The following is a 27,602-nucleotide window of genomic DNA, read 5'->3' on the forward strand; positions in this document are numbered from 1 at the left end:
CTCTTAGTGGACTTGGGATTGGTCGTCTATGTTATTAAAGCTTAAGATTTTAACAGACTTCAGTGTAATATTTTCATACGTGTGAATGAGTTTTGTACCTTTTTATGGAGGCTGCAGTGCTGATGAATAATTGGTGAAAGTGTGACCTCTCTTGGTAATTTTGTAAACAGTTGTTTTTAACTTTCTCAAGTGGATGGTGCCTTTCATTGCACTGCAGAATACAGATCCTAGACCAACCTGCTCTTGTGCAACTTCAGTGATCCTGTTTGAAAGAACAGACGTTTCTGGGAGCTTGGCAGATGAAGTGGAATGTGTTAATTTTGAACGATCCTTAACTTACTTTGAAGTTGCTCCTGTTTGGGCTATTTTTCACTGAGACCAACTGCTCACAGTAGCCTCAAGGGAGAGGCTGTAAAATCATTAGTGACTGAGTTTGAGTCAAAGCCATAATAACCTAAGCACACACTACAGTCGGAAAAGTGTTTTTGTTCTACATACTGATACACTCTGGTCTCACTTTATCATTCAGATAGTACACATGTAGTTGCACATGTAGTTGCACTAGTGTGGCTACTTTTATATGCAGTCAATACATATAAAAAAAAAGCATCCCTCATTCGCATTTCCATTGAAATCATCCCACAAGCTTATATGTACGCTCTCCAGTATGTATAAGTAGAATAATGTGTTATCAGCATATCATCTAAATACCACATCTGCGAGTTTCACCATCTTGGTTTTTGTCCACTGTTGTGACGCTGCCCTATCTTGACCCTGTCAAACACAGACACCTCCTCAGCGTCGGAAGACGAGGGCTCGCTGCGCCGGCAGGGACGTCTGGCCACCTCCACGCCCTACCAGGGCCACGGCCACCCAGCCGTTGAGCACTGGTTTAACCGTGTCATCCAGGGCTCGTCCACCTCATCCTCCGCGTCATCCACCTCATCCCACCCGGGAGGGAGATCTGTTACCACCACCAACACCACTGCCCACGCTGCCCTCAACGCCAACGCCGCAGCTACCGTACTGGCAGATCTCATGGCACACACCCAGCTAGGTCAGTGACACACATGCACGATATTACATCATATTTCGGGTTGGCAGATCTGTATGTTCTTGTCTCCTTTTTAATTGATCCAGTCGGAGAACTATAAAAATGTGTAGTGTGACTGTGAGTTGAAGCAGGAAGGTATCGAAGAACTAGAACAATTTCATGCCTTGCAAAGAAGCAGTTTTTCGATGTTTAAAAGTATTTCCTGCATGTAGTTTTCTCACAGTTCAAGTGTGCTGGTGGAAGAATCCTGATTAAAGTTTCATTGGGGTAAAAGTACATTTACATACAGTCCTATAACAAGCCTGCAGAACCCCCTGCTGAGCTGTATTCGTTTGAATTCCTCAATGAATCATCGAGTCTGAGGAAAGATTCTTTACTTTTTCATTGTCTTACAAGAAGTTTGGTGCCCTCTGTTACTGCCAGCCAATCTGAATGATTGGCTTATCGCGGGCATGTCTTAACCTGTACATGTTGCTTAGACTGTTTTTCTACAACTGTATCACAGTCGCAGACAGACAGACAGGGGTGTCTTACACATCTGCTACATCCGAGGCCACATCTACTTCCAGATACACAAAAGCACTCAGTGAGGCAAGACAAAGGCAACCAGCGACAGAGCTCCAGTTCACATCTCTAATTAGTCGTCTCCGTCTGCCATCTCACTATCATTCAGTCATGTGAAAAGGGTTCGTGGCCACTTCCCCGTCAAAGCTCCTCATTCCACATTACCATGCCATGAGTGTCACAAGCTAGTTTCGGGGGATTTATCTCCAGCGAAGTGAGATGGTGCCTTCAGTCTCTCGTGTGTGTGTGTGCGTGTGTGCATGTGCGTGCGTGCATGTGTGTGTGCGTGCACGCGTGTGTGTGCGTGTGTGTGTGTGTTCATGTGTGCCCGTACGTGTCGCTAGCAGAGCAATAGCCTATTAGGATGGAGCTTGCTGATTTCTGTCCAGCCTGTCTCTCCTCAAGGTTGCTGTCATAAAGTAGCAGCAGTGACTGGTGCTGAATGGAGCTGTAAATAAATCTCCTATATTCTCCTTTTCCTCCGGCCCCTCGAACTCTGTCTGTCATACACTTCAACAATAGACAATGACAAGTAGGCGATCACACATGAACCGCATTTTTAGGATAATATGGATGATTTCAGCAAACATGACCTTTGGTTGCAGAATCATGGTACTAGCCAATTAACTGATGATTTACAGCAAGTGTTTTGGTTCCAGCAATTGCGCCCTAAAGTTCATTCTTATTTTTAATATGTAAAATCATATTATTTACGCACAGCATGCATACCTTACACCTTTCAGAAGAAGCCCTGGATACAAGACCTGTACATTTGCACCATTTAGCTACCCTCAGATTAAGTGGTAGGGAGTGTGTAAACCATTATTTACCTTTATGTGAATACATTTAAAACATAACATTTAAAGTCTTGGCCTCAAGTTATTTGCTGATCTGTGAAACTTCACTGTGAGTCGTCCTTTTTAGAGCTTTTTTTAGAGCTATGTCCTCAGACCTGCCTGTTAATCATAGTACACAAACATCTTGTTCTGTGTGGACACATAACTCGCTGAAGGGAATGTTTCTGTTGAATAGAAACATTCAGTCATTATCATAGCAGGTAGATAAACGAAGGTAACATGTGAAATCCTTGTGGAAATAAACTCTTCTGCAGTTTGAGACTCTCCACTTGCAGATGACAAAAAGGCTTTTAGCCTCTCAATCACATTCCTGAGATGTCCATCAGATTGCTTACCCAACACATGAAGTAGACTTTTATTTAGTGACGATGGCACAAAGTAGGCCTGGCGTCTGACCTTTTAACCGACACCCCCACTCATCACAGATAACCACTCAGCGGCGCCCCCCGATGTGACGGGGCTGTTGGAGCGCTCCTCACGTCACACGGAGCGGCCCCAGGTGGCCTCAGTGCGAGGCGTTTCTCGGGGCTACAACCACCACACCACCGTCATGGAGACTGCAGATGGTGAGTTTCCTGCTCACACACACGAACAAACACACACACACACACACACACACACACACACACCCTCGCCTCCCTTTCTTTCTTCCCTGCTGTGTGTCCCTCTGTCCTCTCCTTAGTCAGTCTGCCTGTCAGACTGCCACAGGCTGCTGACTGACCCTCTTGTGTTGCCATGGTAACACTGCACCTCCCTTTAATGTTTATCGTGTCATTGACACTAATAAAAGCACACAATTGATAAGGATTTTTAAAGGAACATTGTTTCACTTGATTCCGAAAAAGGTAAAGGAATATCACGTCACATTATCAGACGGCCGCATCTCACGCTAGCGTGCAATAGACCTGCTGATCCTCGATACACTGTGTTAGCATCATGTTTTCCCCCCCTAGATGTGGAAAGTACAAACGTGAACAGAATTAGGTGCAGGACCATGAAAAAGCATCAATGTCTGCATATGAAGGATGTCTGTGAAAGGGTTGGGTGGGTCTACACTATACTCAGACTGAAGTCCACAAGAGAAAACTCTCATCAGTAGTGAGTTGGTGCAGGTTATGGCACTGTTCATTAGTGTAACATGCTGTTTTTGTATCCTGGAGTACGAATCCTTGTATTGATCTGCCGCTCCCATTTACTATGTTCAAGTAACTGCATTTTGCTGTTAATACAAACTCAGAACTTCCTGTATCTATTTCAACATGAAAGTCCTCTAGAGTTTCAGTGGATAAAACCCTTGATTTCTTAACAGGCTTTTATTGTGAAACATTATTAGGAACATGTTCACGTACCTCAACTCATCAGTTTGATTATCATAAGTTTATCTTCAGAAAATGACAAATGTTGTTTTTGAGAAATGAAAACACAATGTGTTGCAGTTGCCCTGATTCACTGTAGTGCTGCTGCACTCATTCATTGGCTGTCATCATGTTCTTGTGTTGTCATAGTCTTATGCACAATCTAGTAGTGAAATTTGGTATTACTCATATCAAACCCATTTTAAAAATAATGTAATCGGCCTCAGGGGAGATGGAATGATCACTGACAAAAGACCACACAGTACTGGGTGGACTGATGATCATGCCCTGTATGAAGCCAGCAGTCAACATTTACTTAAGTAAACTGCTTAGCTTTACATCATGTATGTAAACATCACATACTTAACTTACGTTACTTAGGTACTCATTTCAACCCAAACCATGAGTTTTGTTGTCTAAACTTAACAAACTGCAGCCATCAGCTGAAATGTTATTTTTGCCAACTTGAACGTGGAATAAGAATATATGCTTTTGTTTTGTACAGTGGACTATGGTGGACTGGTGAGTCTATTAAACGCCCTGGTGTGAAAGAGCTTTGTGTAAAACAACAGATGTGTTAAGATACATGTTTTTACAGTAGCTGCATTATGGTTTTTGTCTCGACTGATCCGTACGTGTTCCTGTCCCCCTTCCATTTTCCTTCATTCAACATTCGAGCTGAAATGCTGCTTTGAATTAATGTCCAATGTTTTAATAATCTAGCAGCCAGAAAACTGGAACACAGCCTCGGCTGAGCCATTACCATCCTGCCATCCATCCTCTGTCATTGTGAGCGTTGTCTGGGTTTTCACTGCTAATAAATTCTAGAACAGCAAAACCTGGGTTGACATATAAAGGGGAAGGGATTTGTTGTTTTAAATCTTTGGGGTTTTTGTCTGTTTCTGTTTAGTGCTCAAGATGTTTCATACCCACATATCCAAAGCAAGTTTTCCTACATGAGTCATTCGAAAAATGACAAAAATTTGAATTTCTGTATCATACGTTAACACATTAACACACACCAAGTTAACAGGACTGTTTCATTGACATCCTGATGTGTCTCTCCTTCAGGCTGTGAGTGGAGAGGTGAAGGATCCCTCAGTTTAATGGATGGTATTTATAACTGTTCCTCCAACTATATGGCAGTCGGCTGTATGTGTGCTCTGCTGCGTGTGCATTTGTGTTTTGTGTGTTTGTCGCCTCCACTGTCAGGTATAGCACTTGGCCAAGCTGTGTTTGTTGTTTTCCAAAAATATATGCAAAGCTTCAGTGGATTCAGTCATTAGGTTCCTATAAGTGTGTACGCGTGGTGTGTGTGTGTTTATATAACTGAGTGTGTTGCAAAGGCTTTAGTGTTCGTACCATCTAACCGAAACGCTGAAACAGATTGTGTGAAAGGGCCATTTCTGTGACAGGTGTAACTACTCACTCAGGGGTTGTGAATAATTTGCACGTTGACATACTGTTGTCTGCGCTCACACTGAGACACTCTGACTTGTCAGTTTATGTTTCTCAGCACATTCTGTAACACAAGCCTGCAGCCACATAGTGGGTTCAGACACCTAGCACTGCTGCGATTTCAATAACAACACATAGTTGGGTGTAGAAAACATGTCACGCAGCAACTTCAGTGCCATCTGTACTAGGATACTGATGCTGTACGTGTTGGTTGCTTTTGGAGCATGCACACTGTTGTGCATTTCTGTCAGCAAATCCTGGGAAGAGACCAAAACCAACAATGTATTAATGTGACATTTGTTCTTCTGTGCTATAGAGCTCGATAGTTGACCCAAAACTATTTAAAAATACAACAATGAGCCAGTGACAATTCATACCCTGTTGACAGATGCTGCCATGCAAGGTGCCAACTTGGGGTTCGGTCTCTTGCTCAAGGACACTTCAATGTGCAGCTGGGGGAATCGCTGAACCAGTGACCTTGCGATTACTGGACGACCTTTTCCATCTCCTGAGCCACAGCCGTCTCAATGTCCCCAATGTTCCTTTATAATGATATACATGGGCACTGTACTAGATTTTGGGTTAATCCTACATAGACTGGCCTGATGCCATAACTGCTCAGAAGTGGACCAAATTTATCTTAATTTGCAGCTGAAAATAGTCCTGAACAAATGCATTGCTTCCTCCATTGAATCGCATTTGATGAAAACCACAATGTTCTGCTGCTCAGACACAACATATTAGGAATTTTGTCCTCAATATGAACAAATCAATCCCAATTATTTTGGACAATATTGAGATCACGATTATTTGGCATTTTCCTGAAGGTAGACTAGAACCAGTGTTTGCTTCAGTGATTTAATGTTATGGATATACAAATTATGAAATCATGAATACATTAATTATAGTCTTAATCACAGGCGGCTGCTGGTTGGCTCTGATATTAATGATCAAGGCCCTTGAGTGGGTGGGATTCAGGGCCCTCAGATGTTGTCCCGTGTGTCTGGGGCTTTCTAATTGGCCCATCAGGTGCAGCGCTGACCCCCACATGTCTGCTTCCCCCCGTACATCTGTCCCTACACGGGGAGGCAGAGTCTGTCTGAGCCGGGCTTATTATAGTAGGATAGATCTGGAGAGCTGTGTGCAGCTGTGGCCTGCGTCTCCTGTGGCTGTCTCGAATGTCTGACAGAGACCACCCCCTCCGAAACTAAGTATGAATTCATATAGAGGAAATGATGTCTTGGGATGATTATAGTCCGTGCTGTCCAAAATATGAGGGAAATCTAACTGGACACTTCCCCTCTTAGTCTCTTTGTTGTTTTTCTCTCCTGTTTTGCTCCATCATTCATGTACCTCTATCTTTACTAAGATCTTTGTCCGGGGCATTTATGGTGTGTTTCAGCAATTTCAACATAATAGTCAAAAGACTCTGATGGCATGGTTGATTTTAGCCTCCCACAAGCGTATGTGAAACGGACACCTTTTGAGACACCTCCTGAATCACTAATCTCAGTAAGGACATCTTTGTTGCTAGGCAGCAGGCGAGGAGGCTCCTCATTTCCCTGATTTATTTAGCCTGGGAGGTTTGCCAGTGGTTCTCGAGCGACTGAACAAATGTAACCTTTGACCTCCAGGTGACTGTAGAGGACCTTTATGTCCACTGTTTTGTTGTCTTGCTGCAATGTGAGTGACAGCTGGTTGTCCTCTATGTCTCATTAGAGCACCGCGCTGACCTTTTCTCTTCTCTTATCTGTCCTCCCCTCATCCGTCCCCTTTCTCCTCATTTCATCAATCTCTCAATCAATCTGTCTACATATATCTTCCTCTACTGCATCCACACCCCGGTATTCTTCCTTTCCATGTCTGTATTTCTCTCCGTATCCTTGCCTTGTCATGTTTATTTTCCTCCTACTTTTTCCTCCTCATCCTCTCCGATTTCAATGTGTAGGTGTTCCAGTCAACAGTCGCGTCTCCTCCAAAATCCAGCAGCTGCTCAACACTCTGAAGAGACCAAAGCGACCGCCGCTGCGAGAGTTCTTTGTCGACGACTTTGAGGAGCTTTTGGATGGTAAGCTGACGGCCTGAAAGTAATTACACTGCTTCTATTAAATCAATAAATCATGGGAAAAGAAGCATCCGTCTCTCTGTGGTGTGATCGGCATACTGATCAGAGAGTGAAGCAATTAAAGGTTGTATTTGCCGTGCTCTTTTCATTGTGACTGCCTTTTAGCTTTGAGATTGTGTCTAATTACCTTCGCCAAGGAGTTTGTGTATTCACCCGCCTTTATTTGTTTGTTGGTAGTTTTTTTTTCAGCAGGATTAATGTACACAAAACTACTGAACAAATTTCAACAAAACTTAGATGGAGTATGGGCCTCAGCCAAGAATAAACCACATCAACTTGTGTTAATGTTAACTTGTTGTGTGGGTCCGATTGAAGGGACGGATCCAAGGTTTTTTTATTTGCTTTTCAGATTGTGAATTCTAGTTATCACTTTATTTACCATTGCAGGAAAAAGGTTCCTGCATTGGAGCTTTTGCAGCTTCAGTTTTGGTTATTTGTCAAACTCTTGTTGCAGCTGTGATAAAAGTGTCACATTGACCTCAACGCGCCTCCCAAATAAACAGTCAGCGTTCACTTTTAGATCAGTGACTGTTATTTTATCTCTGAGACCACCAGGTGTGCTCAGGGAGTGGTCAGGGGATACTGTGTACAGAAACACACACAGACACTGGTCCAGCCCTGTCTAACCATTTCCTCCATTCCAACCTGCCCATCATGGGTTTTGGGTGGTACTCTGCCAGGCTGAATAAACACAGTGAAAATGAACAAGCAGCAGGAATAGTAATACATCAGCAGGTAATTGTAAAGCCTCCATGACTTTGGCACAGAAACGATAGCATGCCAAACCTCGGTGGTTTGCTTGGCGTGAGCAGAGAAAACACGCAGAGCTGAAATGGCAGCAGGCTGGACGCTATCTGCTCCTGATAGAGGTGTTTTATTTGGCGGCCAACTTTCGCCAGCTCAGTTAAACATTTCTGAATTCCACTTATCAGAGAGTTCGGTAGAGTGCGAGAGGAGAATAGTGATAGAGAGATGGAAGTCGGATCAAAGAGTGAGCCGGGTGCTTGAAGGATGAAGAGAGAAACCTGCGCCTTTGAATAAGCCAAAGTTTCTCATGAACTTGTATCCGTGCCAACTGAGACGAGATAAGGACAAGACACAGCTCACCTTTAATCCTGCGACTTTATCTATCTCATTGTCATCCAATCCCTACACTACTTTTGTTACCCGTCCTTCTTTTAAGGGGAGACACTACAGGTGAAAATGTGTTTCTTTCATGCACCAGTCAATTTTAAGATTTTGGGGTTATTTAATGTCTACATGTCTTATCTCAGGCCAGTGGGGGGGAAAAAATACTCATTTGGGGGTATGTTAGTTCAGATTTCCATTTCGGAAATCTGAACTAACATGAAAAATGATGGCTTTCTTTATGGTCAGATTTCTTTTCTGGAAAAGCAAGCAGATTAGTGTCTATTTTCAATTGAATAATGCCTCATTTTAATATAAAACTCTACAAAAAATTGTAAATTGTTATCTTCATGTAAGTAATCTACTGAAGAAGTTTCATGGTGACAGCTAATAAATTTGTGTTTTGCCTTAAGAGAGTTCAGGGCTGGGATTGCACCAGCATCCCAGGAGCAAGTTCTGCATTTTGCTCAAAATACCTATTAAGCCCCTCTCACGCTGATGCTGATGCTGATGCTGTTGCTGTTGCTGTTGCTGTTGCTGTTGCTGATGCTGATGCTGATGCCCCTTTACTCTCTCCCCTGTATTTAGTCCAGGAGCCAGATCCCAACCAGCCAAAGCCAGAAGGCCAACAGATGAGTCCTCTGGAGGGGGATCATCTCGGGCTGGTCAACAAGTGGCCTCCCTCTTTGCCAGCAGCCTTACAGCGGTGGGGGACCACTCAGCCCAAGAGCCCCTGTCTGACGGCACTCGACAATGCTGGCAAGCCCGTCTACACACTCACCTATGGTGGGTACCAACCTGTGGATGACAGCCAATAGAAGATGCAAAACAGTGTCACCTTTTTTTGTGATCTGTTGTTATCCTCAGTTGTTTTGTGTTTGTAGGTTGATATAAAAGTCTTTGATTGTTAAATTAAAAGACATATTTGACTCTATCCATCCACTTCTTTAGGAAAGCTCTGGACCCGCAGTCAGAAACTGGCCTACACTCTTCTTAACAAGCTGAGCACCAGAAATGAGCCTTTGCTCATGCCTGGAGACAGAGTAAGTCATGAGATCAAACCGTGTTCAATGGTGGTCGGTTACAGTCCTTTGTTGCACTTTGGGAATTGGGTGGAGATTTCTTAAACGATATTCAACATGTACACGTTAGAATAAATTCAATTTCCTCAACAACCAGTGTTAGCAAGAGTTCAAGATGCAAAGGAAGGTCAAGAAGTAATGCTGAAAATTTAAATGGGGAAGGGGAAGAAAGAGCAAATATGAGAAGTTAAAGGCTTGTCCATGTACTTAAACAAAGAAAATATTGTTTAGAGCTGCAACTATCTGAAGGAAATTAATCGCAAACGATTTTGATAATTGTTAAATTAATAATTTCAAAGTAATTTCAAAGCAAAAATGTCAAATATCTTTTGGTTCCAGCTTCTTAAATTAAAGTATTTGCTGCTTCTCTATGTCATTTCTGACAGTAATAAGTGTTTTGGTTTTGGACTCTTTGGAAAATAAATATTATTACACATTATGTGCTCAGATTTTGACCAGGTTACGCGCTGCCCCTTGCCTTCCATACTTTTACTGAAAGAAGGACTTTTATATCATACCATGACATATCATGTCTGTTATCCACCTGCAGGTTGCACTTGTGTTCCCCAACAACGACCCAGTGATGTTCATGGTGGCCTTCTACGGCTGCCTCCTGGCAGAGTTGGTACCTGTGCCCATCGAAGTGCCGCTGACCAGAAAGGTAACACACAGTTTCCTATGAATATGTAGGACATTTTTAACATCCACAGAAGCCGAGAAGAGCAGCAGTGACCCCTGCTGGACGTTTGACCCCTTAACCTTCAAACACCTAGAGCTGGTTTAGGTTCTTGTCTGCATGTATTTAGTTTTCCAACCATATTCTCTTAGTCAGCATCAAGTTCCATACATCATTTGATTCAGGATAACCTAAAGTTTCAGTCTGGCTGAATTAAATTCCCAGTTTTTCATTTGCTTTGTCTGAGAACTTACCAGAGGTTATTAAAGTTGTTCCAGCTTTAGTTTTACTACTGTGAACTTGTTTTTGTATTTAAAAAATGTACTTGGCTGTTTTTTTTTAGCTTTCCTAAGCAAACTACAGCCATTAATTATAATATCATCTTAGGTGTTTTTCAGTGACAGGTGTAATCCTACAGTTTATTTACTGACCATGTAGATGTGTCTATCAGAAAGTAAACAGAAAGGTTGTTGAATTAGAACAGAGGACATTGAAGCAATAGTGAATTGTTTTGGAGGAATTGCCTGTTGGCACTATGTGAGTTTCCTTGACGAATCGATTCTGAGATACTACGATCAGCAGTTCAAAAGTTATTAAACATTTTAGACCAATAGTAATTTTTTGCCGCTGGCACCTGTCTAGGTCTTTGAGAGTTAATGACTGAAGCAGAGTAGATGCAGATATTTACATTTTTTGGTATCCCAGAATAGTTTGTACCAATGAACCTCTGACTTTATAGTAATGTGTAGCATGATTACACCTGCAGCATCATTATCTGTTAAACGTTCCAATTACGGAGTGTTATAATGAACAGCGGTCTCCTGCTCATCCATCAGCTCGAAACTGAAGCAAATTCAGCCACATTAGTTACACAGGCTGAATATTAATGCCTGTTCCTGATTGCCTTTTATAAGCATGCTGTTTGCAGACGCTGTGCTGTAATTAATGAGATTTGAGTGAGGTGAAATGATGTGTGATTCTAGTCAAAATATTAGATCACAGGCCAACTGTTCTCTGGAGTCAGAGGCTCATTCGCTCACGCTGCCAACTCAGACCCTCCCTCCCTCTTTCTGTCTGCGCTGTCTTCCTTCCTGTGTCTTCTTCCTCCCACCTTTTTTTCTGCACAGTTTGGTCTGCACAGCACGAGTCGAGCTGTAAGCTAATTTGCAAAGCCAATCAAATATGAGTGAGCTTGTGTCAGATCTCGCCTCCATCCCTGCTACGATGGGGCTTTGATGCTCTACGGCAGAGTTTTTAATAGTGATTGGCCGTCACTCTGTTTTCTTACCTGCTGCTCTGATGTACGATGCTCTTTGTGTTTTTTCTTTCATTCTGTCTCACCCTGTTACAATTCCCACCTTCCCTCAGACCATCTTTTTTTCATGCTTTTATCCTCTGAATTTTATTCTTCCTAACAGTCGTTTGTGGTGCCAAAGTTTTTGACAGTGTAGACTAAAAATGTTTTTTCTTCTTTGGTCCTCCAGGACGCAGGAAGTCAACAGATCGGCTTTCTGCTGGGCAGCTGTGGCGTCACATTGGCGCTGACCACTGACGCTTGTCAGAAAGGCCTGCCTAAAGCACAGACGGGGGAGGTAGCCACTTTTAAAGGTACAGCCTGTTTTTATTTTTTTATTTCGACTGTCTGTCTGTGTAGTTTCGTTTGGTATGAGGTGACTTCACGTCTCCGTCTCTCTTCCAGGCTGGCCGCGGTTGCTGTGGTTTGTGACAGATGGGAAACATGTTGTGAAGCCTCCAAAAGACTGGCATCCTCCGATACGGGAAGCCAGTAATGACATAGCCTACATAGAGGTCAGTGTAGTTTCACTGATGTGACCAATAAGATGTGAGATTTTAGAGATTTATTAGATTTTCATTTATATTTGATGAACTTTTAATATTTTTGAACTACTAATATTGAGGTAGTTTTCTTCCAGGGTTAGGGGTTACCCTAACCCTCATCTATGTCTCATTTTCATAATGATCTGTCTAAATGTTTCTTACATTCAGTATAAAACCAGCAAGGAAGGAAGCACCATGGGGATCACAGTGTCCCACTCAGCCATGCTGGCTCACTGTCATGCCCTCACACAGGCCTGCTGCTACACTGAAGGTGAGAAGGACACTTTAGTGCTTCTATGTTTTCTCCATAATGTGTTCATATTGAGGACGTGGAGAAAATTATCCGGTTGGTGGTGGAGAGACAGAAAGAGGATGAAACGGATGACAGAACCAGCTTTAATAATGATGTTGGAATATGCAAAAGAATTGTATTTGGTTGAACTTTTTGGGATTGTTGTTTTTTCCCGTACTTCTATGTCTTAAAGCAGAAAGGCAGAGGCCTTTGTTGCAAGACTATCCTAGCAAAATAAGACAGTAGAGATCTCCGACTGAAGTGCAGAAAGAAAGAAAGAAGGAAAGAAATCTGGTGAAACTGCTGTCTGTTTAACCCTCCTGTTAGTTCTGAAAGTGGCTCTTGGAAATTAAAGGTTTATCTTTTTAATTTGGAGTAACTCTGCTGCATCACTGCTAATGTTTTATTGTATTCGGACCAAACTGTTCACTGTTTGTTTGTTTTATCCTGTTTTGTTAAACACTTTGGGCTGCACCTTACGTGAATGGTGCTACACAAATAAAGTTGTTATTATCATTATGTTTGCTGTATGTTCAATAAAGCAAAGCGCAAATGTCGATGTAATGTAAACCAATTTTTTTCAAGAGCTATTATAATGTAGAATTTCCTCTTCACGTTGCTCTCGGATCCTATCTGAGTGTAATTACAGTCTAGTGTGATAGATGCAGCTGCAGAGCCGGCCATGTTTCTTTCTGTCAGACCTGGGTCAGGTCTGCTTAAAAGACAGTGAACGTGAGACACCTCCTCTCCACCAGTGTCCCAGTTTTGCTCTAAATAACTCCTGATCGCACCAGCAGCCCCTAGAGACTCTCCATGTCTGTTTCTGAGACTTGCTTTGGTGCTTCTCATCTACAGTCAGGATTTACTCATTATTACGAAACTTGTTTTGTGTGAGAAGAGTAGGATGATCTGTGATTGCTCATGTAAATAAAAGGAATGTCTGAAAACCTTTTCACCTGCTAACTTGTGAAAAATCTCTTTGATTTGCAGCTGAGACCATAACCAATGTCCTGGACTTCAAGAGAGAAGCAGGATTATGGCACGGTGTTCTTACTGTGAGTGATCTTACAGCCTCTGGTACATCTAATAGATGTGTTATATAATCAGACATAGAAGAGATCCATGCTCAGTCTGCTGATAATTTATCTGACTGACATCTTCCCGCTGAGGGCTTCATCAATATGTAAATACATTTAAACTAATGAAGTGCTGACGGGCAGAAGCATCTCCATTCATAACTCCAGACATTCAAACCTGTAAATATTCAGTTTCTTCTTTAAACTCAGCCGAGCTTTCATTAACTGGTTTCCAACGGCTAATATATGACCTGCTTTTGAAGGTTTTAATTCCTAAAAGTTCGCAGAAGTAGCTCAAACATGCTTTTGTTTGTGCTCCTAACAGTAATTGATCAAAATCTTGTCATGACTCGCAGCTTGTTTGCAGTGACATCATGCTGAATTGCTGACATATTTCACTGCTGATGTGATTCTCGATGTCTGTTCTCACCTCAGAGTGTCATGAATCGGATGCACGTGATCAGCATTCCTTACTCGCTGATGAAAGTCAATCCGCTGTCCTGGATACAGAAGGTTCACACATACAAAGGTGAGAGTGAATCCAACGACACCTGTCACCTTTTACTGATAAACTGCTGCATTTTAACCCCATTTTAATGCTTAGATTTTGATGATTTTATTATTATCTTAGTCTCTGAAAGGCTGTGTAAAGGGTCATACACACCAAGAATGATAACGATACTATGAATAGTTTGATTTAAAAATCGTTCTAACTGGAACAGCTACAGGGATGAGCGATATCTTTGAGATATCTTTCAGTGGGATGTTGAATAATACAAACATCGACACTGGACATTTTTTGCCCGACACATTGTTTGTCCCTTGATTATCGTTATAGCTGATGTGAAAATGATTGTTCTTGGTGTGGAGTGGATGAATTATAACAGTTTGTTGGACTCATTGATTTCTAGTTCGATTGTATTATCCAAGTGGAGGTCAAGGAGGCTTGCTACACTGAATAAAATTCCTCACCTCTCTGGTCTGAGCTTAGCTGAGTCACCTGTTGGCAGCTGAGTCAGACTAAGTTGCTACTTGCTGTCACATTTTTTGGTCTGTGATTGGCTGTCGAGCTGGATGACTTAGGAGTTGGTTACGTGACTCTCTTGTGAGCCTGTCTCTTTGTTTCTCCTGCACAGCACGGGTTGCGGTGGTGAAGTCGAGGGACATGCACTGGTCTCTGCTGGCCCAGAGAGACCAGAGAGACATCAGCCTGAGCTCCCTGCGCATGCTCATCGTAGCCGACGGAGCAAACCCATGTGAGTTCATGAATAGATTTTCATTAAATAAAATAACCTCATAGACACCCTGAAGCCATAAGAGATTGTCATTGATTTGTTTGGTCTGTTTGACTGGCTCTCTGTGTGTGTTTGTGTGTGTGTTTGTGTGTGTGTGTGTGTGTGTGTGTGTGTGTGTGTGTGTGTGTGTGTGTGACCACAGGGTCGATATCTTCCTGCGACGCCTTCCTCAATGTGTTCCAGGCACGTGGGCTGCGACCTGAGGTGATCTGCCCATGTGCCAGTTCTTCAGAAGCCATGACTGTCGCCATCCGCAGGTGAGCTGCCACTACTGCACCTCATTAGAACAAAAGCAGCTTTGCCCGACTTTGATCCTGCAGGGAGAGGAGGGAGATAAGGGCTTCTTTAACACAGACGGGAACGTTAGGATTTTATAGCTTTCTGCTAATCAGCTGTAGAGGAGGTTTAGGATGACAGACAGAGTAAAAACACATGCTGCAAACTGGCAAACTGGCTCTATTTTTACGCTGAAAAAATGCCTTATTTGAGTCTTATATTGTAATCGATCCAGAGTCTGTATCTCACAGAGTCCCAAAGGATCAATATATTCCAAAACCATATCTGTGTTGTGTAAGGTGTCAGTCCAGCTACAATAAGTACTAAGGTTCAGTTTGTTATTTAAAAAAACAGCTGTTTATAAGATAAGTTTGGCCGGTGATGCCACTTCTATCTGCTGTATGTTTTGAAGAAAATAAATATGAATAAGTGACGGTGTTGGTCTCTGACAGCTCTGGATATCTCTGACTGCAATAACTGGAGTAATTGTAATGATTTCCACGTCCTTCAGGCCTCCAGAAATGGGTGTTCCTCCTCCAGGGAAAGCTGTGCTGTCAATGGGCGGGCTGAGCCACAGCGTGATCCGTGTGGACACGGAGGAGAAACTCTCTGTCCTCACAGTGCAGGATGTGGGGCAGGTTATGCCTGGAGGTACAATACGCTGCGCTGATTATTAACATGTTGCTGCCCTGAATGAGTCATGGGTTTCATTTTGACACCACGTGCATCCCCAGAAAATACAGATGATCAGAACAGATTTTGTCAAATTCTACCTATGTTGTTATTGAAAAATTTTACGATGCTTCAACTGTTTTATTGAATTTTTTTTGCATCATTAGCATCTGTTGTTATCTATCTGTTAATGTTGATGTATCTCAGTATATCCTCAGATTTTAGGATTGAGGAATATGTTTTTTTGTTGCAGACACCAGCAGAAATCACCATGTATTTATGTAAAATCATCGTCATTTAAAGAATTTTGTGTACAAATTAAATTAAAAAAAGACCATTCCCACTCATGACTCATGTCACAATATCTACTAAAGTAATTGACAAATCCTCTGTGTTCTGCCTTTAAAATGGAATTAAAAAGTATCTTACTGACAGTAATCAATCAATTCATTCATTCAAACGTTTTACTACTCTACTACTAGTCTTAAAAGTTAAGAAATAAGTAAACCAAACAGGAATCTATGAACACATCTACTATATGATATCATATGATATGATATTTAGTTGATCATAATGTCTCATCTCACCACTGTGTGTCTCCAGCTGTGGTTTGTGTGGTGCGGGTGGAGGGGACACCCTATCTCTGTCAGACGGACGAGGTTGGAGAGATCTGCGTGAGCTCAGGCAGCACGGGCGTAGCTTACTACGGCCTCCCCGGCATGACCAAGAATGTCTTTGAGGTTAGAGTCTTTACTTTCTTTTTGCAACTCTTCAGGTTTGACCACGTATGCTGTTCATTTCTTTAAGTATCCTGTTTATCAATGTAACTGATGCTGGATGAAACCTTGTTGTCAAAACATAAAATCATCAGGAAAAGCAAAATTATGTTTAGCTAGGTGATATTGTGAATAAAGAGTTTACATAATATGTCAACACATCAAATTTAAACCCTTTTTGTACTTCATCCATGAATGCGGGGTTTTAACAGTGTTTTGTCTTGTTGCAGACCATCCCAGTAATGTCATCTGGGGTTCCCATCAGTGACAGACCCTTCACCAGGACCTCACTGCTGGGCTTTGTTGGACCGGTAAGTTACACCTCATTAATGTCTTGTCACTTTATTACTTATGCTGTTAAACATCTGCTTTAACCTCAATAGTCTTAATATGCGAGATTCAATGTCATATTTCCTTTATGTAACTTAAATTGTGTCCCAGCTGAAGCTTCCGTTCTCACAGATCACAAAAACCTAGGAGTATCAAGTCATGCAGAAAAAAATTACATTTGAAAAAATTCACCCCAGCTATTCAGGATAATTCATAGACCTCTCTGTGGAAAGCTTTCATAGAGAGCAGTATGACCTGCAGTTCCAAAAGAGACAGAGGTTGCTTTATCCAAAACCTACATTTCATTGTTTGCTTGGACAAGTTATTGTCACATTTTACACTTTAAATGCAGTGAAGAATATTTTAGATAGCCAACCTCAGAGGAGGGCCGGACAGATTATAGAAACATCTGATGTGTCTTCACTTTCTCCCACTGTACATTAGTGTTGCACGGTAAACCGATACTAGAAAGGTACCGCGGTACCCAGCCATTAACAGCAATTCCTTTTCACGTTTTTGGGAAACACTTCTTTGACGTGTACTTTGAGTTTTTATTTTGGCTCATATCCCATTCGCTAACATGGTGGGGGTAAGATTAATCAAAGTCCTTTTAGGCAAGTCTTGCCACTTAGCAGCCATCTTGGCAATGACCCCATGCAGTTATTTTGGGCTAACGAGACCAGGCCCCTATCTAAATGGAAGAGGAGAGAGCCAGAACCTCACTTTCACTGGTTACTTGGACAAAAAAAACAAAACCTGCGTGTATAGAATCATCAGTCAAATCAGAAGAAACGCTTAAAAAGCTCAATTACTTTGCCCCCTAAATAACTTTTGAAACACGTATTTTCCATTAGTTATAAATCTACTATTAAGGTCTCTGGGTTAATGACCTTTGCCAGGCTGATCATCAGTCGACAAATGGAGAAACAGAGTAAACCTTAGGAGATTTTCATGAATGCTCACTGTAATTTAGATCGGTTAAATGTCAAGATGTACCCCTCTATAACGGTGTGTGCTTTGTGTTTCCCTCCAGGATAACCTTGTGTTTGTTGTGGGGAAGATGGATGGCCTGATGGTGGTCAGTGGGCGAAGACACAATGCTGATGACGTGGTTGCCACAGCGCTGGCAGTGGAGCCAATGAAGTTTGTGTACAGGGGGAGGTAAATTCAAACTACACCTCCTAACATATTTGTTATCTCTCATATCAAGTTGTATGTGCACTGTTTCCTACTTAGTAGTTTTTTTAAAATGTTTTTCCAGGATAGCAGTGTTTTCTGTGTCCGTGCTGCATGACGAGAGAATCGTTGTCGTGGCAGAGCAGAGACCAGACGCTTCTGAGGAGGACAGCTTCCAGTGGATGAGCCGGGTCCTTCAGGTGTTTTTCACAATCCATAATTTATAACTGTGAATACCTCAAATTTGGAATGCTGACATCCTTAATGTTTGAAGAAAGGTGTTGACTGATTACTAGAGGCTTGATTACTCCAGGATACAAAATCTGACAAGTCTTATTTCAGATCTTATAGACCTACTCAAAGCAGATAGATGTCAATATTTTTCTCTTAATTTGGTTTATTTATTCATAAAACATGAATATAAATGTTTTAGATATTAAAGAGAGAGATAATTAAAAGTATAAGCGTCCCCTAGGATGCCTATTAAAACTAAAACTGGACAGAAACAAAAGAAATTAAAATTTAATGAAAATGACTTCCTTGGATTTATTTGACAAACTAAACAGATTTATTTTTGGATGTATGTTTTCTGTTTCCAGGCCATCGACAGCATCCACCAGGTCGGTGTCTACTGCCTGGCTCTGGTGCCTGCCAACACGCTACCTAAGGCTCCCCTGGGTGGCATCCACATATCTGAGACCAAACAGCGCTTCCTGGAGGGCGCCTTGCACCCCTGCAACGTTCTCATGTGCCCTCACACATGTGTCACCAACCTGCCCAAGCCGAGACAAAAACAGCCAGGTAGGTCGGGCTTACACTCATATTTTATTACCTCATTTGTTCATTGCTGTGTATGTTTTAATGTCAATATGAATGTTGACCCTGACGTCACTGGCATGTATGATGATGAATGTGGTTGTGCTGGACAGAGGTCGGTCCCGCTTCTATGATAGTTGGCAACCTGGTGGCAGGAAAGAGGATAGCACAGGCCTGCGGGAGAGACGTGGCCCAGCTAGAGGACAATGACCAGGCACGTAAGGTAGATAGTCACCCTCATTTCACCCACTCATCCCCTCCACACACACACTGCAGACACAGGTAAGAATTCACAGTGGACGGAGTAGAATCTGACTTCCTGTGTGACTCAGATTCCACTTGTGTTACATTCATTACTCTTCTCAGCTTCACATTTGTCATTCCTTCATTTCAAACGCCCACCTTGTGCCACTGTGCTCCATTTATTCCCCATTGTTTGTGTCTGACTTTGCTGTGTGTTTATTCTAAATCCTCTGTAGTTAAACTTCTGTGTCTTTCTCCTCCATAGTTCCTGTACATTCAAGACGTGCTGCAGTGGAGAGCTCAGGCCACTCCAGACCATCCTCTGTTCCTCGTTCTTAATGCCAAGGTAGTGATTCTTTGACACAGATATAAATAGATTTTTTGTTTTATGATAATGTATTATATCGTGATAGAGTTAGTTCACGTGAGAAACTATTTTTAGGGCTGGAACTAATGATCTGCCAGTTCACATGATTGATCAATGAATCATTTCTACAAAACTTCAGAAAATTGTGAAAAATGCTCATCACAGCTTCCTAAAGGCTTCATTTACAGTTACTGTCATGAATGACAAAGCAGCAAATTGTTTGAGATTTTTTGCCTGGAAAATGACCAAAACGATTATCTAATAGTTGGCGATTGATTTTCTGTTGATCGACTAAATAAGTCAAATGTTTGTGTCCGTCTATAATTGATATAAAAAATGTCAGAAAATTTGGCATCGTCAAATGTCTTGTTTTGTCCACAACCCGAAGAAATTCAGTTTACAGTCACAGAGGAGTAAAGAAACCAGAATATATTGACATTAAAATGTTTTTTTGTTCAAAACATTAAAAAAATGATCATCAATAGAAAGCAAGCAGATTACATTTTTAATGATATGTTCAGTGTGGCAGAGACTTTTTACTAAAGTTAGCATGCTGACTATCTAGCCCAAGCCCTGTCCTGTCTCATGATACCACACTGAGCTCCCAGTCTGCCCCGCTAGCTGCACGACTTACTGAGCTAGTTAGCTCAGCAGTTAGCAGTTACTATAGTTAGACTGTATGTTGCCCCTTGTTTTTTGGAGTTAAGTTTAACAGGTGGCCAATTCTTACATATTGCAGCTTTTAAGAAGCTGTAACCAGGGGGAGTCACGTGACGTAATGCGGGAGATGGCCGCTAGTTAGTGAGCTCCGCATCGCTCTGCTACTTCTATTCTTTTTTACCATATATTACCAGCAAAATAGCACTCGGTACGCTTAATAAATAGGGTGAGAACGGTAACATGTCGAAACTCTCAAAGTCATCGGCTTGTGGAGATATTAAAAGGCATTTACGCTCGCAAGGACATGATGCTACACTGGATCAAGATGGCGGTGAGGACACCGGGGCCATAGGTGATCCGCAGGTATAGGTCAGGATATTGTGAATATCTAAACAGCATTAACGAAGATTTCCAGTGAGCTGGAGGGATTGGCGGAGATACGCCGTACCACAGCGTCAGTGGCGTCTAACCCCCAATTTACACTGGATACGTCTCCGCTGCGTTGCGTCTCCGCCACGCCAGCGGAGCAAATACGTTTCACTTTAGTCAATGTGTCAATCTCCACCAGGTCCGCTGCCTTGCGTATCCGCTCCGTCCCAGCTCCGGCAGTCCGGAGCTCTCCGGCACAGATACGCAGGACTTCTATATCTGGCGGATGCCGGAGTGCGACGCAGCAATTCAGCTGAATTTAACACCGAGCAGACAGGAAGTAAAGTGCTAAAATAACAAACAGCATCCGGTTACCTTTCAAAATAAAACACTCATTGTTGACACCAGTACATAAATCTCAAAAAAAGAGACAAACACAAGCTTTTCTGATAATCCCTCGGTCGGGAACACTTCGTGTTATTGATTTTAATAACACAGACCTATAACTGCGGTCGTGAATGATCATGTGATTATCGCGGGAACTCCTCTGCCTCGTGAGCCAGCTGTCTACCGTACTGCGCCGCAGCGGACTCAAACCGCAACTGGTGGGGATTGCCGGACGGTGGACGGCGGAGCAAAACCGGATCGGAGCTGCAACGCAGCGGACACTTATCCAGTGGAAATTAGGGGTAAGCTGTCCACGCTAATTACGAGGATAGATGAAGTCGAGAAGCGAGTGGAGTATCTTGAAGCGGCCGAGACGGAGAGGGGGGCTAACCCGTTAGCTACCAAGACGGACATCCACCTGCTCCTGGAAAAAATTGAAGACATGGAGAACCGCTCGAGACGCAATAATGTTCGCTTTATTGGGATCCCAGAGGGTAAGGAAGGAGGAGATGCGGTTAAGTTTCTGGAGGAGCTGCTCCCGGACATGCTGGATATAGAGGGGAAACACGAGATTGAACGGGCACACAGAGCCGGTCAGCAGCCGCGTCCGGGTGACAGACCCCGGCCCATGCTGGCCAAATTTCTGAGGTAATCGGACAGGGATTTGGTGCTGCGAGCGGCGAGGATTAAAGGCAAACTGAGCTGGGGAAACAACAACATCATGCTTTTTCCAGATTATTCCAAGGCCACGCAGATGAAGCGCGACAAGTTTAAGGAGTGTAAGAAAAAGCTGCATGAACGGGAGATGGGCTTCAGGATGCTGTATCTTGCTAAACTGAAGATTGAGACCAAAGACGGACCTAAGACTTTTGAATGCCCGAAGAAGGCGATGGCCTTCATAGATGCTATGGTGTGAGTAGATGACGATGAGGCCCTTTACTTTCCTCTTTATTTTTTATGTCTCTAGTTTGCCATGGATGCTGTGAACAGTAATTTAAAGATACTGGTGTGGACTAGCTCACAGTGGCTGAGCCTGTGAGGCTGCTACGATGTGAGTGTATGGCGGTAAAGCCCATTTTTTTTGTACTTGTTTTATTTTACACTTTTTTTTTACCTCACCATGGATGCTTTTGATCAGAAATGTAAAGACACTGATAAGGAATAACTCACAGCAGCGGAGCCTGTGCGGCGACTAGAGTGTGAGTAGGCATTATCAAGAGACATTGGTTTGAACTAACTTATAGTAGCAGAGCCTGTGAGGCCAGACCGGCGGAGCCTCGTGGACGAATCACGGACCAACGGATTTCCGTAGGATGGACAAGAGGGGGTGGGGGGTTGTGCGCAGTTCAAGTTCAGATGCACAAGCTGGGTTCTGTGAGTATAAGGGGGTTCAGGTGTTAAGTTGTCGCTACCGTTTATTTAAAATGTGCCTAAGGATTGGTTGTACTTTAACTCTGTATGGACAGTTACAGTATGTCGGATAATTTAAGTTGTATGCGTATCTCCACATGGCATGTTAACGGGCTGGGGAACCCTATAAAGAGGAAAAAGGTCATGAATAGTCTTAAAAGCAACAAATATGATGTGGTGTTTTTACAGGAAACGCATATGTCTCCACAGGAGTCTGATAAGCTCTGTGTAGGATGGGTGGGGCATGTGTTTTATAGTGCAGGTTCCAGTAAGAGTAAGGGGGTTATCATACTGATAAACCGAAATTTACAATTTAAGTGTCTTAAACAAATTAAAGATACATTGGGAAGAATTGTTATTGTGCTGGCTGAAATACAGGGGCTAAAACTAATTTTGGCTAATATTTATGCACCCAATGGGGATGATCGGACATTTTTTACAGACCTGGAGGGGAAGTTACAAGCAGCGGGAAACTATGAGGTAGTCCTAGGGGGGGACTTTAATCTACTGATGGACCCGGTCCTTGACCACAGTGGGTCAGCAGTGTGTAGGACTCCCAGGGCCTCCCTGACACTACAGAGGATTTGTAAAACATGGGGATTGATGGATATATGGAGAATGTTGAACCCCGCTGGGAGAGATTACACTTTTTTTTCATCAATGCATAAGACTTTTTCTAGAATAGATTTTTTCTTAGTATCCAAATCGATAGTTTCCTCTGTTACAGGATGTTCAATAGGGAGTATTATAATTTCTGATCATGCTTGGGTGTGTTTAAATCTGATACCTCAAAGTGAAAGAAGACGTTCTTATAGATGGCGCCTTAACTCGTCTATTTTACAGGAACCAGCAACTGTAGATTGGTTAAGGTCGGAGATAAAAAATTATTTAGAGATTAATTCCACCTCGGTAAACTCTGCCAGTGTCGTGTGGGAGGCCCTGAAGGCTGTGATTAGAGGACGCATTATCCAACACACCTCACATCGTAAGAAAGCTAATGCTCAACAACTGTTAGACTTAGAAAGCAAAATCAAAGATGCTGAAACTAAGCTGAAGCAACGAATAACATGTGATGGTTTGAGAGAACTGACCAGATTGAAATACCAATACAATAATATCTTATCCCAGAAGGTTGAATTTAATTTATTTAGGGCAAGACAAATTTACTTTGAGTCAGGAGACAAAGCGGGGAAGCTTCTAGCTAGGTACATAAAACAGAGAGAATCAGCTTCCACCATTCCTGCGATTAGATCGCAGGCTGGTGACATAGTTACAGCAACGGTGGAAATCAATAAGATTTTTAAAGAATTTTATATCAACCTGTATAGCTCAACATCTACTTCTACTGACAAAGACATAGAATCTTTTGTACAGCCACTGGGGCTTCCCAAGCTGACAGAGGAACAAAGACAATTTCTGGATTCGGATATAACTATGGAAGAACTTAGAGCGGTAATTAATGACCTCCCTACAGGAAAGGCACCTGGGCTGGATGGCTATACCGCAGAGTTTTTTAAGAGTTTTGCGACAGAGCTTGCTCCAGCCCTGTTGGAGATGTATAAAGAGGCACTGGAGAGGGGCACTGCCACCAACCTTGAGGCAGGCACTGATTAGTTTAGTCCCCAGAAAAGGCAAAGACCCAGGTGACTGCAAAAATTATCGTCCAATTTCTTTAATGCAGTTAGATGCCAAGCTAATTTCTAAGATCTTAGCTAATCGGTTAAATAAGATAATAACGTCTATAATCCATACTGATCAGGTGGGATTTATTTGCGGCCGCAGCTCTTCGGATAATATTAGACGTCTCATTAATATAATGTGGTCGGTGGCCGAAGTCCAATCTCCAGTAGCCGCCATTTCACTTGATGCCGAAAAAACTTTTGACATGGTGGAATGGGGCTACCTATTCAAGATCTTGGAGGTATACGGGTTTGGTGACACTTTTATAAAATGGATTCGGTTATTATATAAGCACCCAGAAGCAGCAGTGCAAACAAATGGGTTCAATTCTGAATATTTTGCTCTGGGGAGGGGGACACGGCAGGGTTCGCCCCTTTCTCCATTGTTATTTTGTTTGGCCATAGAGCCTCTGGCCGCAGCCATTAGGGCAGCACCTGACTTCCCAGGGGTCTTGGCTGGTGGGGTGGTGCATAAACTTATGCTCTACGCAGATGATATACTATTAGTGGTGTCAGACCCAGCGAGATCAGTTCCTAGCCTCTTAAACATCATTGACACTTTCGCAAAATTTTCAGGTTACAGGGTAAACTGGTCTAAGTCAGAGGCACTTCCACTGGAATGCCCGACTGTTTAATCTGGATCCATATCTGAACGCTTGTTCGAGTATTTGGATGAACCCAAAACTTTGTATTAACAAATCTCCTTTTCTCTGGAAGGATTGGCTGGGGAAAGGCATTGTCAAGCTGGGCGATATATATCACAATGGTATATTAAAGTCTTTTGAGGACATTGTACGGCAATTTGGGATTCCCAGGTCTCAGTTTTTTAGATATTTACAGCTTCGCCATCTGCTGTCAGGGATCTTCGGAGATAACACGTCAGCTCCTAAAGCTCCAGATTTATTAAACGACGTGATAAAGAACTATGGTAGGGGTCATGAGGCATCTAAATATTACTCCATGTTGATTAACAACCAGGATAATGGAGCTATATCGGCTCTAAAAACGATATGGGAAAAGGATTTGAACCTGTCATGGGAGGCTGAAGAGTGGGAGAATATTTTTAAAAATATTAAATTAATGTCGAGGGACGCCAAAATTCGTTTAATGCAGTTTAAGATTATGCACCGCTTTTATTGGACTCCCTCTAGGTTGTATAGACTTGGGTTAAGTCAAACACCAAATTGCTGGCGATGCAAGTCGGAGCAAGGTGATTTAATTCATGTTTTATGGTCCTGTGATAAGGTTCAAGAATTTTGGGAAAGGATATGTGAGAATATCTGTCAGGTCTCAGGGACTCAAATTCCTCTTAGCCCAAGAGTGTTTGTCCTAGGTGAGGGCTCGATCCTACCAGGGGGAGATAAATACATTAAAAATTGGGTTCAAACTAGTCTTATGATAGGCAGACAGGTTCTTCTCAGGAATTGGAAGACAGAGGGGGTTCCGCCTCTCCGAGAATGGTCTGCAGAGATGGCAAGAGTTGCAGCTTTCGAAAAAATGTCATACAAACGGTCGGGAAGAATGAGTGTGTATGCTGAAAAGTGGGGCAAATACCTGACCTCTCTAGAGGACTAATGACCTGGGATGTACCATGCGAGAGTGTTGAGCGAGGTGATGGCTGTATAAATCTATGTGGGGGGAATACGCATATTTGAACTGTGTTCATGTCTGGACTCCTGCTGCAGAGGAAGGTTGATAGGGTCTACCAATGTATTTATTTATTTGTTATTTTTATTTTCATCTTTTTGTTTTTGTTTTTTTTTTTGCTTTCCCCTTGTTTTCTCTGCCTATTGCATAAAATGTATTTGTGTTAACAACCAAGGCTGACTGTGTGGGTAGTGACAACAGGTTTGTGGGGTTAGGGGAGGGGGGGTTAAGTAATTGTGATGTTAAGTATATTGCATTGTAATGTTTTAAAAGAAATCAATAAAAGCTGTTAATCACAAAAAAAAGAAGCTGTAACCAGAGAATAACAAATAAATAAAATAAAAAAAGAATCAATCAGACCGTTTAATCGTTAATCAAAATAGTTGGTGATTCACTTAATAACTGATAACTAATCGATTAATGGTTGCAGCCAGTTAAAGTGAAAAACTTGATCATATGGATGAACTTGTACCATTTACAGCCATTATATAATACATGCATTGTTGATGGATGTGTGTATGTTTTGCTCCTCAGGGCACGGTGGCTAGCACAGCTTCCTGTCTGCAGCTGCACAAGCGGGCAGAGCGAGTGGCTGCAGCGCTGATGGGACGCCTCAACACTGGAGACCACGTAGCACTCGTCTACCCACCGGGTAAGAGGCACTGCTGGGCTTCTTGTCACAGCTATGTCTTCAGTTTTGAATTCTGTCTATTAAGACTGAGACTCTTTACATTGTTGTTGGGTTATTCTACTGTTATTGAACAGGAATCGACCTGATTGCCACCTTCTACGGCTGCCTGTACGCCGGCTGTGTGCCCGTCACTGTCAGACCACCGCACCCCCAGAACCTGGCGACCACGCTGCCCACCGTCAAGATGATTGTTGAGGTGACAGAGAGCACAGTTATTACATTGATTAAAGTAAACCGCTCCATGAGGGGAGTTTTTCTTTCTGACAGCAAATTGTAATATAACATATACTGTACGTGGTAACACTGTATGTCTCTGTGTTAAAGGTCAGTAAGTCAGTGTGCATCCTCACCACTCAAGCAATAATGAAGCTGCTGAAATCCAAAGAGGCAGCTGCTGCCGTGGACATAAAGAGCTGGCCCATGGTGCTGGACACAGGTGAGTTATACACGCATACTCAACAGTATTCACATGTAGATATTAAGTAAGAAAGGAGATGGTCTGTGATTTCCATGGCTGCTTTAATAACTCTGCCTCTGTTCTTCCTCCAGATGACCTCCCCAGGAAGAAGAGTCCTCAGATGTACAAACCCCCGACTCCGGAGATGTTAGCTTACCTGGATTTCAGTGTGTCCACGACGGGCATTTTAGCAGGGGTCAAAGTATGTTCAATGTTGAAGTACACACAGACATGAATCATCTGGGTACATGTAACGATGCCTGCAGTCTCTCTTTGTGCCTGTTTATGAATCTTTAAGTCTCTCTCTGGTCCAAATATGTAGTTCCTCTTGTTCCTACAGTTGACTGTTTGAGCTTCACTGTGTAGAATGATGTATGTGCAGAGTCTGACACTAGAAGGCAGTTTTCACATTGATTGATGAAAGTTTTAATTTCCTCTGAGGTAATTGAAAATCTGGTTTTAAGGGGTGGGCCTTCAAGGCATGTTTTGTGACTCAAACAATTTGGAGCCAATCCTCAAGTAAGCGTACACTTAGAATTGACTTAACAGTGAAAGAGGAAACATCTTGTATTCAGAAGTTAAACTTGTCTGAGATGTTTTAAGGATTATAAAGTGGTAATGGTAATGTGGTCATTTTTCCTGCAACAAACCATCTAAGACACATCCGTAAATCATTTTATGTAGGCCTTAATACATGCGTGGAGGGGATCTAGGAAGGAAACGCAAAACAAAATGTTTAGTTGAGTAAATGCAAGTACATTTAAGTCCATAGTCTGACTGAAAGTTATCCAAAAATGGGTTTATTTTACTGGGCCACACATGTTAACATCCACACACTGCTAATG

At 42.5% G+C, this 27,602-nt stretch overlaps 1 protein-coding gene across 5 annotated transcripts in view; it reads left to right on the plus strand.

The window, feature by feature from the left end:
* The window catches only part of LOC115588075 (disco-interacting protein 2 homolog A), a 103,478-nt gene that overhangs the window by 68,638 nt on the left and 7,238 nt on the right, over nucleotides 1-27,602 (plus strand). For 3 of the 5 annotated variants that reach the window (XM_030428378.1, XM_030428381.1, XM_030428382.1), the window contains exons 5-30: nucleotides 788-1,057; nucleotides 2,901-3,041; nucleotides 4,902-4,943; nucleotides 7,237-7,356; nucleotides 9,130-9,327; nucleotides 9,493-9,584; nucleotides 10,174-10,284; nucleotides 11,784-11,907; nucleotides 11,999-12,108; nucleotides 12,307-12,409; nucleotides 13,421-13,485; nucleotides 13,942-14,035; nucleotides 14,643-14,762; nucleotides 14,944-15,058; nucleotides 15,589-15,728; nucleotides 16,353-16,489; nucleotides 16,756-16,836; nucleotides 17,889-18,016; nucleotides 18,117-18,231; nucleotides 18,631-18,832; nucleotides 18,961-19,070; nucleotides 19,356-19,436; nucleotides 26,144-26,261; nucleotides 26,375-26,496; nucleotides 26,625-26,736; nucleotides 26,850-26,959. In XM_030428378.1, coding sequence (XP_030284238.1) covers nucleotides 788-1,057; nucleotides 2,901-3,041; nucleotides 4,902-4,943; nucleotides 7,237-7,356; nucleotides 9,130-9,327; nucleotides 9,493-9,584; nucleotides 10,174-10,284; nucleotides 11,784-11,907; nucleotides 11,999-12,108; nucleotides 12,307-12,409; nucleotides 13,421-13,485; nucleotides 13,942-14,035; nucleotides 14,643-14,762; nucleotides 14,944-15,058; nucleotides 15,589-15,728; nucleotides 16,353-16,489; nucleotides 16,756-16,836; nucleotides 17,889-18,016; nucleotides 18,117-18,231; nucleotides 18,631-18,832; nucleotides 18,961-19,070; nucleotides 19,356-19,436; nucleotides 26,144-26,261; nucleotides 26,375-26,496; nucleotides 26,625-26,736; nucleotides 26,850-26,959 — 3,161 coding nt within the window. The remainder of the gene's footprint in view (nucleotides 1-787; nucleotides 1,058-2,900; nucleotides 3,042-4,901; nucleotides 4,944-7,236; nucleotides 7,357-9,129; nucleotides 9,328-9,492; nucleotides 9,585-10,173; nucleotides 10,285-11,783; nucleotides 11,908-11,998; nucleotides 12,109-12,306; nucleotides 12,410-13,420; nucleotides 13,486-13,941; nucleotides 14,036-14,642; nucleotides 14,763-14,943; nucleotides 15,059-15,588; nucleotides 15,729-16,352; nucleotides 16,490-16,755; nucleotides 16,837-17,888; nucleotides 18,017-18,116; nucleotides 18,232-18,630; nucleotides 18,833-18,960; nucleotides 19,071-19,355; nucleotides 19,437-26,143; nucleotides 26,262-26,374; nucleotides 26,497-26,624; nucleotides 26,737-26,849; nucleotides 26,960-27,602) is intronic. The other 2 variants (XM_030428379.1, XM_030428380.1) reach the window with 2 other exon arrangements.

The sequence above is a fragment of the Sparus aurata genome, chromosome 9 (genome assembly GCF_900880675.1).
Source record: "Sparus aurata chromosome 9, fSpaAur1.1, whole genome shotgun sequence".
In the NCBI taxonomy this organism is placed as follows: Eukaryota; Metazoa; Chordata; class Actinopteri; order Spariformes; family Sparidae; genus Sparus; species Sparus aurata.